Source organism: Telopea speciosissima, chromosome 1 (assembly GCF_018873765.1).
Source record: "Telopea speciosissima isolate NSW1024214 ecotype Mountain lineage chromosome 1, Tspe_v1, whole genome shotgun sequence".
Classification (NCBI taxonomy): domain Eukaryota; kingdom Viridiplantae; phylum Streptophyta; class Magnoliopsida; order Proteales; family Proteaceae; genus Telopea; species Telopea speciosissima.
Genome location: NC_057916.1, coordinates 17711003 through 17729239, shown reverse-complemented (window position 1 = coordinate 17729239; position 18237 = coordinate 17711003). Strand labels below are relative to the sequence as shown.

At 38.4% G+C, this 18237-nt stretch overlaps 1 protein-coding gene across 2 annotated transcripts in view; it reads left to right on the top strand.

The window, feature by feature from the left end:
* The window catches only part of LOC122661338 (DExH-box ATP-dependent RNA helicase DExH1), a 42618-nt gene that overhangs the window by 7078 nt on the left and 17303 nt on the right, over positions 1–18237 (top strand). For both annotated transcript variants that reach the window (XM_043856702.1, XM_043856711.1), the window contains 3 exons: positions 4055–4330; positions 12308–12511; positions 12635–12790. In XM_043856702.1, coding sequence (XP_043712637.1) covers positions 4055–4330; positions 12308–12511; positions 12635–12790 — 636 coding nt within the window. The remainder of the gene's footprint in view (positions 1–4054; positions 4331–12307; positions 12512–12634; positions 12791–18237) is intronic.

Genomic DNA, 18237 nt, shown 5'->3' with positions numbered 1-18237 from the left:
GATAAGGTCACCTGGCTCCCCTCCCCCAACGGCATCTTCTCTTCCTCCTCTGCCTGGAACCTTTCCAAGGACCCGAACCCCTCTGTCCCCTGGCATAAGTTAATCTGGTTTAAAGGCCACATCCCCCGTCACAGCCTAACTGTTTGGAGAGCCCTTAGACTTTGCCTGCCCACACAAGCCTTTCTGATCCACCGCAATATCCCAGCTCCCCCCTCTTGCAACCTTTGTTGGATAGGCCATGAAGATATCCCTCATCTCTTCTTTGAATGCACATTTACCTCCACCATTTGGCATAAGGCCTTATCCTCCATCTGGCCGCGTAACCGTAGGATCAGAACTTTTGAGCGCGAATGGCAATGGTTGATTACCTCTTTTTTTGGGAACTCCATATGTGACACTATTGGGAAGCTCGTCTATAACGCTGCTATTCATCATATTTGGATGGAAAGGAACCTCAGGAGATGGATTTCCAACTCTAGATCGTTTGATGTGATTTGGAAAGCCAACTCCTTAGATGTGTCCACCAAGCTCAGTTGTATCCGCCAGAGGCACTGCCAAGACAGCCATAGAAATAGGCACATTTTGACTTTCTGGGGCCTTGATTCTGCCCTTTTGCGGTCCTCCTCCTCTGCGTAGGCTGGATTTCCGCCCCTCCTCTCTTTCTCCTTTCTTCTTCCTTCCCCCCCGCCTCTCTTTTCCTTCCCTCTTCTCTTGGTTGTACATTGGTTCTTTGGTTCGGTCTTCCCTGCCCCCTCTTGGGGCTCGGTAATATATTTATTTACCAAAAATATTGCCTATTCTACACATTGTTTGAATGATATGAGACATAATTGGCAAGTAAAACAAGTAAATTATGCACATAATATTGAATAATTATTTAAGAAATAGTTAAAGACTTAAAGTTTCTACTACAAACCACAACATACAATGAAGTTTTCACAATGCATATTACATAGACACCCAACCTAAGTACAATGAATAATACATAAGTTATAGATACCTTACTACCCTAGTCTTCCACGTCTTAACTCCCAAGTCCCAACAATACAATACTATGACTCTATGAGTACTAAGGAGGTCGAGATTCTCGAAATATTCGAGATTTCACTGAGATTTCTCCAAGATTCTCGAAATATTCGAAATCTCGGTCAAGTTTTTCAAGTTTTTACATTTTTTTTTTGTTTCGTATAATAACTCGTCTCGAGAAGCTCGAGTTTTCCGAGTTTTCTGAGATCTCGCCTACGAGATTTTGAACTATGTTAGTTACCTAAACTGTTGGATTCGCTCAATGATAGCAAACAGTGATCTCTCTCTCCCTCTCTCTCCCTCTTGCTAAATCCTCCTCTCCCATTTGTTATTCAGCTATGTGTACATAGCTTGTGGACATGCCATGGTGCATTGGCAAATTCTTGCTTGTTTGTTGTTACATATGGGTTGGATGGACACTGCTTCATTCTTTTACTTGTCATCTATCTTTTATGTGATTCAATTATATCACACTGCATCACTTACAGGCAATTTTTGTTAGAAGTATTGATACCACTACACTAATATATAATAGCTGCTTTAATGCGAATAATAAGAGTGTTGTCTTAATTTAATCCAACTACAGGTTGATTTTTGTATTTGTTATTTTTTTTTTTGTGATAAAATCAACATGTCCTTCATTCTTATGCAGCCACCCAACCCTAATCCCAAATTAGGAATCAGAAATTGTTTGGCAGCAGTCAATGCCTTACATGTATATACAACAACTCAACCTTATCCTATTGAAATGGGGTTGGCTGCATGGATCCTTGCCCTCCAACCAGCTCTATTTGAGGTCATACTTGATACTTTATAGTTACATGTATCTATGACTGAAAAACAATAAATTAGAAAAAAAAAGACTTATTTCTTAAATCAACTTATCCCAAGATTTTAAGCTAGAATAGGACTTAAAAAAAAAAAAAAAACTAATGACGGCTGTAAGATCCCACACTAGCTCCTAACAATAAAAAAACCTCCTTACACGATATAACAAATGCACTATTATAAACCATTGATACTTAACAAAAGATAGCTATTAATTTTAATATTAACTTATGGTACAGGCACTTGTATTATGACAACAAAAACAACTCACCCTTATCCCAACTAAATGGGGTTGGCTATATGGATCCTTGCCCTCTGATCAGCTCTATTCGAGGTCATACTTGATACAAGGCCGAAGCTATGCTAGTCTTCCTCACCACTTCTCCTAAGGTCATTTTAGGTCTGCCCCTGGCTTTTTTAGTTCCTTAAATCTGAATCAAATCGCTTCTCCATATTGGAGCATCCAAAGGCCTCTGTTGAACATGGCCATGCCACCTCAAATGACTTTCTCATAGCTTATTATGTATCGGAGCTACTCCCAAATCAGCTCTAATATGATCATTCCTTACTTCATCCTTCCTAGTTTTGCCACTCATCCATCTCAACATCCTCATCTCCGCTACACTTAGTTATTTATTTGATGATTCTTAACTGCCCAACATTCCACACCATAATTCATAGCCGGTCGTATGATTGTCATATAAAAATTTCCTTTAAGTATTAAAGGAATACGCCGATCACATAACACTCGAGATGCACCTCTCCACTTCATCCATCCTCTTTTAATTCTCTGTGAAACATCAACCTTTATATCACCTTCTTTGTTTATGATTGAGCCCAAATACCTAAAATAATCACTTTTCGGAATCTCCCTCTCATCAATTTTCACCACCTCTTTATTAGTCTTAGTGTAACCAAAGTTACACACCATATACTCCGTCTTTGTTCTGCTTATCTTAAAATATTTTGATTCCAAGGTTGATCTCCATAACTCCAACTTGGCGTTAATCTCTGCTTTTGTCTCATCCACCAAAACAATATCATCAGCAACAAGCATACACCAAGGAACCTCATCTTAAATGTTTCTAGTATTCTGGTTAAATCATCCATGATAAGTGCAAACAAATAAGGGCTTAAAGCTGATCCTTGATATAACCCAATTGTAATTGGGAATTTACTATTTGGACCCCCCACAGTTCTTACACTTGTCATCGCACCATCATACATATCTTTAATTATGTCCACATATTTAGTTGAAACACTTCTCTTCTCTAGTACTTGCCAAATTAACTCTCTATGGACTCTGTTATAAACTTTTTCTAGGTCAATAAGGACCATATGGAGATCCTTCTTGCAATCTCTAAATCTTTCCATGAGTCTCCTAAGTAAAAAGCTTCTGTCGTGGATCTTCCTACCATAAAACCAGATTGGTTCTCCGTAATAGTAGTTTCTTGTCGTAGTTGGGTTTCAATACCCTCTCCCATAATTTCATAGTATGACTCATTAGTTTTATGCCTCTACAGTTATTGCAGCTCTGAATGTCACTTTTATTTTTGTAAATCAGAACTACGATGCTTCTCCTCTATTCATTTGGCATTTTCCTTGTGTTCATAATCTTATTAAACAGCTTGGTTAGCCAAGATAAACCACAGATTCCTAAGCTCTTCCACACTTTTATTGGGACCTCAGCTGAGGCCCCTGTATTGTTATAATACTCCCAATATATAAAATACAAATATAAACCCTAAAATTTCAGACCAAACCACATCAAAAGGTTGTGATCATGCTCTTGCATTAGCCAATCTTGCAAAATCTTATGTTCTCAGTCGGAAAAATATTCATATGTGTGAATTATAGGGCCAGTGAGCACCAATCCTTCTGCTAACTCATAAGAGATAGTGCAGTCGGTTGCTAACCCTTTGAGTTCAGGTTTACTATACTTCTAGGGTAATGAAGTTCAATGAAGAAAAATAAGGGGTAATGAAATATTGAGTGTTTTCTACCATTGCACCTTTTGTTTTTTTATATGTCCATAAAGTTGTGCTTGATTTTTTAGCAGTTCTAACTAATGAGGGTGCTCTTTTCTTTTCTGGACATTCCTTATCCTTTCTAGCTATCTTTGTGCACGTGACTGCCTAAAATAGTTTTCCTGTGACTATGTGACTATGCCTACTCTCATTAATTTTGTTTCAACCCGTAGGTGTTGGTGGTTTCAGGAGAGACAGGCTGTGGCAAAACTACACAGCTGCCCCAGTTTATCTTGGAAGATGAAATTTCATCTCTTCGTGGGGCAGAATGCAACATAATGTGCACTCAGCCCCGTCGTATATCTGCTATTTCTGTTGCAGCCCGAATTTCTTCTGAAAGGGGAGAGAATCTTGGTGAAACAGTTGGGTACCAGATCCGCTTGGAAGCCAAATGCTCAGTTCAAACAAGGCTTCTATTTTGTACTACTGGAGTGCTGCTACGGCAATTGGTATAAAGATATTTCTAACTTATTTGATAAATCCCCCCTATTCCTATGATGGATTTCTTTTTAAATATTTTGTTTTTCGATGCAGTATTTCTTTAATGTATGCTCATGGAGAATGATAGTGGATCTAGTTACTATTTATCAGAATGAAGAATATGAGAATAGAGTAGAATCGTTACAAATTAATACTGTTTGGGCCAGGCTATTGTACTAAATCATCCAGATTCTAGGCTAACAAGTTATTAATGTATTAAATTAGAAAGTGTCGACTAAAAATGGTTTGCAAATTAACTAGGTAAGGTTGCCAATTCATTTATGATCATATTTTTATTCAGTCATTTTAGTTTATAGTTGTTTCTCTTGTCTATTTCCAATTCATTTATGATCACATTTTTATTCTGTCATTTTAGTTTATAGTGGTCTCTCGTCTATTTGTAGTTTGATGGTTATGTTAAAAATATATGGATGGCTAGACTGCAGTTGTAACTTGAGAGGGAGGGGGGGGGTTTACCAAAGAGCTGAGGCTTGGTTTGGAGAAACCTTTTTCAGAAGAGGAGACATGGGCTACAATTAAGCATTTAAGGAAATAAGCCCCTGATTCCCGAGGCTTGATTTATCCACAGCCTTCTATGAGAATGGTCAAGACATACACAAATACGGTTTGATACAAATCCCTGATTCCAAAAATATAAGGGGCTGATAATGTTGTAGATTTCCAGCCAATTAGTTTGATCTATATTATGTATAAGTTTGTTGCTAAGGTACTGGCCTGATGCTGGAAACTGAAAGGGGTGTGGATTTTACGGGGCCCTTTCAAGGGGCTTTTGTTCAGGCTAAACATATCTCTGATGGTGTGTTGAGAGCTTGTGAGTCCATGGATCTGATTACAAGAGGTGATGGCTTAATGTTATATGCTATTTGATTTTGAAATAGCATAAGACCATGCGGAATGGTCTATGTTGTGACTGCTTTGTTTTTTTATCTGCTTAATATCAGCTATTGTGGAATTCGTGTTGTTTTTAGTTCTTGCCGATGAAGTTCCAGGAAAGGAATTTAGATCTACTAGGGATATTTGGCAGAGAGATCAATCTATCTCCTCTACTAGTCTTATTTATAGATTTAATTGTAGCAGAATTTTGTTGTAATAGATTAGTGAGATCTTTAGCAGGAGGTAAGGATTTGTGAGATGGCTCATATTGTTTCTCACCTACAATATGCAGATGATTCTTTTATCTCTGTGGGGCCATCTGTGGATCTGGTGGCTGAGCAGTACTCCTGGGGATGTTTGAGGTAGTTTCAGCCTTTCAGGCTTGAGAATAAACCTTTCAAAGACTACTCTTGTTGGTGTGTCTAATGTTGACTAAGAAGTGTTGGAAATTGATGCTTCTTCCATGGGTTAATGAGAGTTGGTCAGATTCCTTTTGATTACTTAAGGCTACTGTTTGGTATAAAGCCAACATATACTTTGGTGTGGAGTTCTCTGATGGAAGGAACGGAGAAGAGGTATGTCATTAGGTGGATATCTTGATTCAGGAGCCAAGGCCGTGTACCATATATGTGAGATCAATTGGGTACCTCTTTATCAGATCCAGGTTCTGATTCCATGGAAGCCAGAAATGCCAATAGGTGGCTGGTGATTTGGCCAGACAAGGGGTAGTACATCCAAGGCTATGTTATAGGCATAGTTTAAGATCTCATCTCGTCTCGCCATTTCGGTGAGGTCGAGATTTCCAAAATATGCGAAATTTTGCCGAAATATGATATTTTTTCTGCCATATTTCGGCAGTCCTTGGTGGATTTTTGGCCATATTAAGGCCTGATACTTCATGTACACCCTAATTTAAGCTAAATAAACATATTTAAACTTTCATATTGCAGAAAAGTGAACTCAAAGTGGTGTTTTGGGTTTGCACCCTTGATTGACAGTATACGGTCGGACCCTGATGTATAAATAGTTAAATACACATTGTATAAGTACTCAAAGACATAATAACAAATTTAAACAAAGTAATGAATAAAAAATAAAGTCAAATGTAGCCTTTAGTTTAAACTTTAAACTCAAAACTTCATTAGTGCATAAAGTCATTAGTTCAATACTTCAATAGTCAATACACAAAGTCACAAGTTCACAACTCACAAGTCACAACTCACAACTCACAACTCATAAGACTCACAAGTCACAAGTCACAACTGTCATAAAACAAATCCTAATAGTAATTGCTATGCCTTCCTGGATCAACCCCACTGATGCTCCGCTGGAGTCGACGTCCATTGCTCTCTGTTTGAAGGACATACGTGGACCACAATATAGTTTTGGAGAAGAAACATGTATTGAACATACTATTTTCAAAAAAATTAGTTTTAGAGAAAAAAGAATTACCTTAAATAGTAAAAGATCCTTGGAGAATGTGCTTGGATGAGGCTCCGACGTGTTTCCAGCATAGTTGTCATGGCGTCGCCATGGCGTCCTGGCGCTGGAGAGGGTTGCATGGCGACCCTCTTTGATTTCTTCTTCCTGTCTCTCTTTCCCTCTTCGATTTCTTCTTCCCTCTTCGATTTCTTCTTTCCCTCTTCAATTTCTTTCGATTTCTTCTTTCCCTCTTCGATTTCTTCTTCGATTTCTTCTTCCTGTCTTCTTTCCCTCTTCGATTTCTTTCGATTTCTTCTTTCCCTCTTCGATTTCTTCTTCGATTTCTGAATTTTCTTCTTAAAACTTGAGAAACAATAGAGAAAAAATAAAACATGGCTCGAGTATACATCTATTAACACATTAAAAATAGAGAAAATAAAAAATAAAACATGGTCGACATGCTCGCCATGGCGGGCGACATGTCGATATATCGATGTGACACCCCTCCACCGACTTGGATCGCCGTGATGCCGTGACAACTATGATTTCCAGCGACAATCCGTCGAAAATGATGAAGAACAATGCTTGAATGAGTCTTGGAAGAGTGGAAGAAACCAAAAAACTGAAGCTTTGAGAGGTGTCTGTAGGTCTTAGTTGAAATTTTGACCGAGACTTGCGAGATTCTGTTTTTATAGCATGAGTCACGTGAGGCTTTAAGTCATTGTAACAGATTTTGGCGATATTTTGGTATATGATCGAAATATCCCGAAATCTCGCTGAAATATGAAAATTTTCCATTTCGCCTGGGCATTTCGTCTCGGATGGCTCGAGATTTCCTAAATTTGCCAATATATCGGCGATATTTCACGAAATCTTGAACCATGGTTATAGGTATTGTTCCATTGTGATCTCTGGGTCTTTCTCTCAGTTGTAGGGGTAAGGTTCTATTGTATTGGGACCTGTCTCAGCTTTTGAGCTGGTCCTTCTGATAGAGTGATAGGTGGTCTGTTTTGTTGGTGTTGTTGTTGTTTAAGCATCAGTATGTCTTTACTTCTCAAATACAAAACAAAAGAGAAGAGGTTGGTTTTATGAAAAAAAGAAATATCTATCTTTCAGTGGTAAGATTTATCTTATTAGAAGCACTCTGAATGGTATTCTAGCGCATCTCCTGTCCATCCTGTTGGCCCCGGTATCTCTCTCCAAGAGAATGAAGATAACCATAAATTTCTTTGGAACGCTACTGATAACAAAGAAAAAGAAATTTATATTTAATTTAGTCAAATGGATTTTTTTGCAAGCCGAAGCCCAAAGACATTGGGGTTTAGGGTAACTGTACTATGCAGAAGATTAACAAGGTTTTGTGGCGAAATGGCTTTGGTGGGTCAGTAATGAAGCATTTGTGTCATGGAAAGAAATCATCAACAACAACAAGAAGCACTCAGCCTTATCCCAACTAAATGAGGTCGGCTACATGGATCCTTGCCCTATAATATAAGGTTGTAGAATCCATGTAAAAGGGTTTGGCTGGGTTTTTTTTCCTGTGCCGGCTGCCATCCTGATACACCACATGGAAAGAAATCATCATTTATAAATAGTGTATCTAATTCTGACAGAGGCTGGGACTCTCCTAGGCATAGTTGTCACGGCGTCTAGGCTACCCATGGCATTGTAGGGGGCTTGGACGCAAGGCGCCCTCCTAGGCGACCAAGTCAACCAAGGTGCCTAGACGATCAAGTCAACCAAGGCGCCTAGGCGATCAAGTCAACCAAGGTGCCTAGGCGATGCCTTGACAACTATGCTCGTAGGGTAGTGATGTGGAAAAACATAATGAAAATTCCTGTCCAGATCTGCCGTATAGGTGGGTGAGGATTCGAGGTGTCAATTTTGGGAGGACAAGTGGATGGAGGATTGCAAATTATGTGAGGAGGAGACTGAAGATTGTGCAAGAAGTAGATTCTCAGTAGTAGTGTACTTTATTTTGGAATGTGTGACAATGTGTGTGTCAAGGTTTGAAATTTTGGATTTCGACCCCATTTCAATTTCTATCCAAACTGAAATATTTCGGTCCATTTTGATAGGCATGTCGTTTGAAATCAAAATAGAAAGTGTACCCAGTACACGGGGCTCCCGCCACTGTGGGGTCTGGGGAGGTTCATAATATACGCAGCCTTACCCCTACTTCGTGGAGAGGATTTTTCCTGACTTGAACCCGTGGCCACTTTGTCAGGAATGGAGCAATCTTACTGTTGTGCCAAGGTCCGCCCATATATTTAGTTAAAATTTGGTTTTTTCGACCAAAATTTCGAACCATGGTGCGTGTGATGAAATTGGGGTGATGCAGAAAAGGAGCTGAAGGTCTGTTTCTGCAAGAAGAAAAGACCTTCAGCCACAACTTAGCTCGGGTAGGTAGTCCAGCCCATGCGTGGGTTATTTCCAACCCATCTGGGCTTATTACTTGGTTATTTAAATTTATTTTCCTATTTCTACTTGGAGTCCTAGTCTAGTTATGTTTTCTTAAAGTCATGGTTGTAATCAGCAACTTAAATAAGTAGTTTGATTGGGATTTGAAGTTTTCTATTCAGATTAGGATCCAATTGCATTGATCTAAATTAAATCTCAAAATTTGATTGATAGTCTCTGGTCTGATTGCTAATTTTGGGACTCATTTCCTCCTGTTAGATACATTAATATTTTCTGATTTAAGCCCAGGCGGATTCCCTGTTTTGGTCCCTAATTCTTGTTCCATAGATCTCTAACCGCCAGTGGCTCTGCCTTCTGATCAGTCTTGTCTTTGGGGCGATGCAGGTTTATCACCAGATTGGGCTTCTAACCCTAACCCTAATTTTGACCTAAATCCTTAATTGGACTGCCTGTTCATATTAGTTCCTGATGTACTGGCTCCTAGTGGGTCTTCTACCTACCTAGGACTACCTTATGGGGGTTATCAAGAGGACCCTAGGACCCAAACTGGATCCAAGTTTGGCTCCATTCTGAGCCTTGAATCTTATGCTACTTAAAAATCTCTGATTTCTGAATTTTCCCTATTCCAAAATTTGAGTTTTCAAAATTAGTTCCGTTCCGCAATCTGATTTCTATAATATTTTGGGGATTGGATTAGAGCATTAAAACTTAGGTCTGATCCAAAGTTCAGACCATTCTGTGGTCGATTTGATTTAATTTGAGTTTTTCTATTTCCTGGATTTCAGACTGAGAGATCTCTGTTTTTCAAATTGCTCTCAAACTACCCATCAGGGTCAATCTCATCTTTTGAAGGGTCCTATTGGCTATTGTTTCCTAGAGTTGGTGTTAATCTGACTATTTGAGAGCTTTTGAGTTTCCATTTTTGGAGTTTTCTATCAGAGTGGGGTTGTCTTGGGATCTTGTATGGGAGATTTTCTTTCAATCCTCTACCACAAGGATTATATCATATTGCATTTATATGGCTTCAATGTTACATATTAACATAATTATATAAAATTATCATATTCCCATATTACATATTGTCATATACAGATATACTGCATGCCTAGCCTAGGGCACCTAGGCAACGCTTAGGCAGGTTCCTTGTTGCCTAGGCACCCCTCCAATGCCTTGGGTTGCCTGGACAGCTATACAGATATGCATTTACGTTACTTTCTTATATTCGTGTTTTTGTATGTTCTTTACATGATTCTACTATCTAAAATGAATTCCTCCTTTTTGTTGCTGAAAGAAGGGGGGGAGCGACCAGGATATGGTTTTGGACCCAATCTGTAAGGAAACCTCACATTTGGACCTCAAATTATAAAGTGATGTAAATTGGCATGAGAATTAATACTTCAAGGCCTGCTTCGAGACCTTTGTCTATACACTTTCAATCGGCCATGCATAATCCCCATCAGTGTTGGACTGTTGGGTCACCGAAGTTGATGAACTCATGACTTGACAATCCAGCTTCTCCACCAGTCTGAGGCATATTGATTCAACTAATACAAAGCAATTGCCTCCCTTATTATGTCAAGCTGTCCCAGTCATGACCATCAGCTTGTTTGTGAGTAGCCTCTTATGCCGGATCAATCTATGTTGTTCTGAACACTTGCTTTGACAAACCACCAAAGGCCGAGTCATTGGGCTTAGGAATGGTTCCATGTCACTGGTTTTTTTTGGATCATTGTTATGGATGTTGGGATAAGGCTGAGTTGAGTTGTATTATTGTTATGGGTGCTTCTTTATCTCCTGATTCTTTGGCTAAATACCTTGGTCTGCTTCAATTCGTAATAAAATCTTGTTAAGATTTCAAAGTCCAATAAAATAAGAAGAGATACTACAACATTTGCCCAAGGTTTAAAGTATCAGTTAATATCGTACCGTATCGGCTGGGATGATATAGTTTTTTTCAAAAGGAAAAGTGTCTTGTACCATATCGACAAGTATCAGCCAATACCCACCGATAAGATAAGTATCAACAAAACCCATTGCACTTTCAAAACAGATCTGTTCTTCTTGCTGACGGTACCTGCATTTCCAAAATTTGAAGCACAACTGCACAATTGATATCCCTTTCATTTCCTGGACTTGGGATTTTGAATCATTCATAAAAAAACTATTCAAAATCTACGATCAAACTGATGTTTGGAGGATTGAAGCATCTAAAATATCTATTGAAGCTAAACATAGTGCAAGACTGGTAAGTTGAAAAAACTTGAATTTTTTTTTTCTCCAAAAATTTGTGTTCTACTTCTGTTTTTTGCTATGTTCGAGTAGATTTAGGTAAAACAAACTAAAACATTGCATCAATTTGTTCATAGATTTCTGAAATTTCTCAGAAAGTCGAAAAGTGTTCTACCTGAAAAAAAAAATCGATTTTCTTGCAAAAAACAATGGATATTCAATTTAAGGAAAAAGGCTGGGCACGTTGCCGGGCTGCCCAGTCATGTGTCTGTCTTTCCCGTCACCCCCTGTGAAATGTTGCCCCTGCCCAGCCCATCCCACGCTCTCCATTGGTGCATGCCGCTAGGTTGCGAAAAAGTGATCAGTTTGTCCAACCCTCGCCCTAAATTTAATATATTTTTTAGAAAATAAAAAAAGTTAGAAAATAACTGAAAAAAATGGGATAATTGATGCAAATTGGTTCAATATAGTTTTAGAACTACATGTAATGAATGGGAGTGATTCCACCTTTGATTTTGAACCAGCCAAACTCTGTGGTATTAGACTATTAGAATATGTAAGAAACCTCATCCTTCATATAATTTCAATTGAATGCACTTGTCTCGTGATACGTTGTTCTCCTTTTAAATTTTACACATGATACATGTTATATATTGCTTTTTTATTATGTTTTTGCTCCAAAAGTGTATTTCCATCCATATCTTGACCATAGCCATTCATATCTTTAGCGTATCTTGCGTCTCTCTGATACGATATGATACAATACATCTCTTAAATTACCCCTCCAATATGATACCTGATACCAATACTTAAACCTTGCATTTGCCCAATTGTTATTGTGGGTGGCAGATTTCACTGGAATACTCTCTCACATAAATAACCTGGTTGGACAACATATTAAGTTCTTTTCAATCCTAGACTAAAATGCTGGCAATTTTTTTCTTATTTAAATAATTTATAATTTTGATGTGAAACTGCAGATTCAAGATCCAGATTTAACTGGTGTTAGTCATTTGCTAGTGGATGAAATTCATGAACGAGGCATGAATGAGGACTTTCTTTTAATAATTTTACATGATCTTCTTCCTCGACGTCCAGATCTACGTCTTATTCTAATGAGTGCTACTATTAATGCTGATATGTTCTCCAAGTACTTTGGAAATGCCCCAACCATTCATATTCCTGTAAGTTGCCAAGATTCTCTCCATTTTTTTCTTTCGGAGTTTTCTCTGGATCTTTTCAATGTAGTTATCTTCTTTCTTCAAATTCATTTATTTACATGTCTGTTTCTTGATGACACTTCGCAGGGATTTACTTTTCCTGTAGAGGAGCTTTTCCTAGAAGATTTGCTAGAAAAAACACATTACAGTATCAAGTCAGAGCTCGAAAACTTTCAGGGAAATGCACGGAGGAGAAGAAGACAGCCTGATTCAAAAAAAGATCCTTTGACCGAAGTGTTTGAGGTATACCTAAAATTCCTAAATGATAGTCATTAGCTTGTAACCCGGGCAGTAGGTTCATGGGGTTTTGCTTTTGTAACAACAAAACATCATCAAATTTCAAGTTTGCTTTATAAATTTCCCGTTTTGCTAGTGTTGATTGGTTATTGCCATCTAACATCTTAGTCCGAGTATCGGATGGTATGTAATATTTGCTTGTGGTACCTCTGTACCCAAAGTATGTCTTAAACATGGGAATGAATTGATATGAGATGCTCTTTTCTTTCTATTCCTTTTTCATTTTAATTAAATCAGTAACAAATATTGGAACATTCCAGCAATGTCTTGGTGACTTGAATGAAAACAGTTTGGTTCCAATAGAAGTTGAAATGAAATCGCTTAAATTTAGAAAATTATAATCCTTCAAACCAAACTGTTAAATACTTATATATTTTTATTCATTGTGGTGATTTCAATATTTTATTTGCAATTCCTGTGCATATATTACCCTATTTCATTTGAAACAGCAAGCAGGTAAGTTTGCCAAAGCTCCACTTCAATTGGAAGTCTATTTATCCAACTTTTTTTTTCATGAAACATGTATATTTGAGCCCCCCCCCCCTTTTTTTAAATATAAAATGTTAATGCATCATCTGTTGATTGATGGTTTGGGCTGTATTTTTTGTTCACTTCGTATTTTTAAGAAAAAAACATTGGGAACATTTCCAAAATTGAAGATGCAATTGAACTAATAATATCTCATCTATTGCATTCATAGATCTGAACATTTTCTTTGGTGTTTTTTTTTTAATCATTTTGCCCCAAAAAAATTGTTATTTAATTTCTGATAGGCAGTGGGAAAAATGTGTTCATTAGAATTGTATATAAAGGAAAGGGTTCATAATAGGTGTCTGGGATTTTGCACCCTTGCAGAACGGTTATTTTTTTGTTTTGAGTAATGATTCATGTAACAACCATTTGTTGCAGGAACCATTTCACAATCCTGATTTGCCTTTGAGATTTGTGTACTGTAACAGCTGAAAAGGACGCTAATAATGTAATCAGATTCTTTCACTTAAAGTATGTTAAATTGCGAAGACAAGGGGTAATAAGAAATGGCAGCCTTGCTTCCCTTTTCCCTGATGTCGTGTTCTGAAACCGGAGCTTTGTTTTCCTTGAGCTTAAAACTGAAAGACGAAGACAGTCAACTATTGAACCTCTTATTTGTTGAAGGTCATTAATGGAGTTTTCCCCTCTCCTTGGCATGTTTTCAAATATTTCAAAACGATTTCATCCTTTTTTTCACTGTGGTCTAAGATTTTATGTGAGCGATTTCATCTCAGTTCAGAACCAGGTTAGTTGCAGTAGATTTGATTGGCTAGCTTGCTCTCAGATCAGCGAGTTTGCTGGTCTGTAGATCATTATAGATCAGAGACATCTGCTCTCTCTCTCTCTCTCTCTCTGCTTGCTGCAACCAAAACAAGGACCTCCCTCCCATGTTATTCTCACTCGTTTCCCCTCTTGTGTATGTGCAGCAACCAAAAAGGGGCCCCGCTCCCCTGTTTTGCTCATTCTCTTCCCTCTCTATCTCTCATCCTCTTCGTTCAACCTCCTCTTTGCAAAGAGGCATCACTCAACGGTAGTCTCCACATGTTTTAAAAAATCTTTCTGCAAGATTCCACGTATTCTATAGCTCCTTCCCGCGTTAATGGCTAATTGTTGGTCATTGAGATTTATAGGTGATTTGGATTAATATTTAGGGATTCATATTACCTTTCTTTTTTTCCCTTTCAAACTAAACTCAAATAAATCGAAATGTTTTTACTTTTCTCCCCAGTATTTGTCCTTCAATCAGCAGGGAAACAGGAGTAGGAAAACTAATTTTTGATGAAAACAATATTATCCTAGTCAAATATTCTTCAGAGAATTAGGCGGAGTAGCCTCAGGGAGGTTATTAGAGAATCACAGCTACAAAGTATCTGGATTAGGGCTGCTAGTTAGTTAGGAAAGTTGTTTGTTAGGAGAAGGAAGGTATGATCGAGCAACATCCTTTCAAAACATAAAAATACGTTCCTTCTCCTACAGTATAAATAATAACTCGGGAAAAAAAAACATTCTACAGCGCTCTATGGATCAATGTGACAATACTAAAATTGTCCTAGGAAATCTGTAACTTAAGCCTGCTCCTTGAGGGAATTTTCTGTCTTGTGTGAACACTTTCTTTGAAAAAAGAGAGGAATACTTAGTTACCTCCAAAAGTGGGATTCATACCAGTCAAATTGACTTCTTAACAAGAAGGGTAAACAGAATGGTGTGTAAGGACTATAAGGTTATCCTTGGAGAGAGCCTAACGGCCCAACATAGATTGCTAGTCCTGGATAAGTGTCTCAATGCACAGAAGCGTAGGAGGAGTAAACCTATGTATCCTAAGATAAGGTGGTGGAGATTAAAAAGGGAGTCCCTAAAGACATTTACTGATATTGTGGTCAAACAAGGAAAGTGAGACTCTGAGGGAAACACCAATGCGATGTGGAACAAGATGATGACCTGTATTAAGAGGGTTGCCAAAGATGTGCTAGGGGAAGCGAAGGGTCGTCGTCAGGCCCCTAGGGAGACTTGGTGGTGGAACGTTGAGGTCCAAGCAACCATTAAGACCATAAAAGTTTGTTTTAAGACTTGGCTAAGGACTAAAGGATAAAAAGAGGTATTATGATGCCAGAAATGAAGCTAGGAAGATTGTGGGGATGGCTAGGGCAAAGAAATATGAGGATCTTTATACCATCCTAAGCACTGAAGAAGATGAAAAAGCTATATTTAAGATAGTTAAGATGAGAGAAAGGAAGAGTAGAGATTTCGATCAGGTGCGGTGCATCAAGAGTGAGGATGGATGAGTATTGGTAAGAGATGAGGACATAGTGAAGAGATGGGATGAGTATATTTGTGACCACCTAAGTGGAGATAGGTTGAGTAGAAATGATCCAGACATTTACATCTCTCCTCAAGACATCACACACCATAGATATGTAAGAAAGATTAGTGTGGTAGAAGTTAATGAAGCCTTAAGAAAGATGGAAACAGGCAAGACTCCAGGCCCAAATGAGATTCCTATATAAGTGTGGAAAACCCTTGGAAGTTGTGGGGTTTATTGGTTAACCAATCTGTTTAACAGAATTATGAACACAAGGAAGATGCTAGATGAATGGAGGAGAAGCATTGTAGTCCTGATCTACAAGAATAAAGGTGATATCCAAAGCTGCAATAACTATAGAAGCATTAAGCTTATGAGTCACACTATGAAACTTTGGGAGAAGGTTATTGAAGCGTGTTTGAGAAGAGAGATCCATATGTCGGTGAACCAATTTAGCTTCATGCTAGGTAGATCCACGGCTGAAGCTATCTACTTATTGAGGAGGCTCATGGAAAGATATAGAGATAGCAAGAAGGATCTCCATATGGCCATTATTGACCTGCAAAAAGCCTATGACCGAGTCCCTAGAGATGTAATCCGTTAGGTTCTAGTGAAGAGAGGGGTATAGAGTAAATATGTGGATATAATAAAGGATATGTATAAGGACGTGGTGACTAGTGTGAGATCTGTGGGAGGTCAGGGCAAGGAATTCCCAATTACGATTGGGCTCCAATAGGGATCAGCCCCCTTATCTTTTTGCTCTTATATGGACGACCTAACCAATAACATTCAAGATGAGGTCCTGTGGTATATGCTCTTTGCCGATGATGTCAATTTGGTGGATGATACAAAAACAGGTATTAACTCTAAGTTATAGGTATGGAGATCAACCCTGGAAACAAGAGGTTTTAAGATTAGTAGAACGAAGACAAGAGTATTTGATGTGTAATTTTAGTCACACTATGATGGATACTGACATGGTGGAAATTGAGGAAAGAGAGATACCAGAAAGTGACTATTTTAGATATTTGGGGTCACTCATTAATAAGGAAGGTGGCATAGAAGATGATGTCTCACAAAGAATTAACTGGGATGGTTAAAGTAGAGAGGTGCGTCCGGAGTGCTATGTGATTGACGTATTCCTTTAATGCTTAAGGCCATGTTTATTTGACGGAGAAAAGTGAAAAAGGAAAAAAGGGGTGGTGAACTTGTACTTGTTTCCCACAAATTACCACAAATGTGACAGTTTGGTTACATGGGGTGGGAAACTTCCAGACAAGCTCATTAAATGCATTTATTATTGTCTGGTGAGGTGGCACCCCTCTTTTTCCCATCCCATTCACTTTCAAAGTCCTACCAAATTGGTAGGACTTTGGCACTATTCATGGAAAAGTTACTTTTGTGTCTATCTCTCTCCTCTTTCTATTTCCGTTCTTTCCCATGGAATCCCACCCCATGATCATTTCCTCTCTCTCCCACTAAATCCATACCCACTACAAAATGCATATTCCATTATTTCCTTTCCTTTTCTTTCCTTGTCAACCCAACCCACAACATGTGGGATCCACCCTCACAAGTTTCCCACCCCTTTTTATCCGTCAAACAAGCTAGGCCTAAAGGAAAGTTCTATAGGATTGTTGTTCGACCGGCTATGATGCATGGGGCAGAATGTTGGGCAGTTAAGAAGTGTCATATTGAGAAGCTTTGTGTGGCAGAGATGAGGATGATAAGATGAATGTGTGGAAAAACAAGGAAGGATAAAATAAGGAATGATCGTATCAGAGTTGACTTGGGAGTTGCTCCGATCAATGACAAGCTCCGAGAGAGTCATCTGAGGTGGTTTGGTCATGTTCAACGGAGGCCTAGGGACGCCCCAGTAAGGAGGAGTGATATGATTCTGATTGATGGAGCTAAAAGAGCAAGGGGCAGGCTTAAAATGACCATAGGAGAAGTTGTAAGAAAGGACATGTATAGTCTAGGTTTCGTGCCATGTATGACCTCAGATAGAGCCTATTGGAGGGTAAAGATTCATGTAGCAGACCCTTTTTAGCTGAGATTCTCCTGGCTTGTTGGGCTGTGCCTCTTTCCTCTTTCACTTTTCTTGTATTTTTCTTTGTTCATTTGTCATTTTTCATTTTTCCCTTCTCATCTCATTTTCCCATTATTCTCTTTCACTTCGCAATTTTTACCTACTTTGTTTGAATGTTTGATTGGATCCATGTAGCTCGACCCCATTAAGTTGGGATAAGGCTGAGTTTGTTGTTGTTGTTTGGTAGATGAACTGCAAAATTTATTATTTTAGTATTCCTCCTTGTGCCTTCTAGTTAGAAACCTATTGTGATACCCCTATGGTGCCCTTGGCATAAATCTCTTTAGTCTTCTCATAAACCACCTCATATACTTCCAAGTTTCAACTGATGCAGGTTTTATGCGCATAACAAACTATCAAGAATAATATGATAAACTATGCATGCTTGTAACATTTATTTGGGTTTTACGACATGGAGTTTAGCAGTCTCAAATGAATGGTTTTTCAATTGCAAGCTTGTCTCTTATTGAAGTT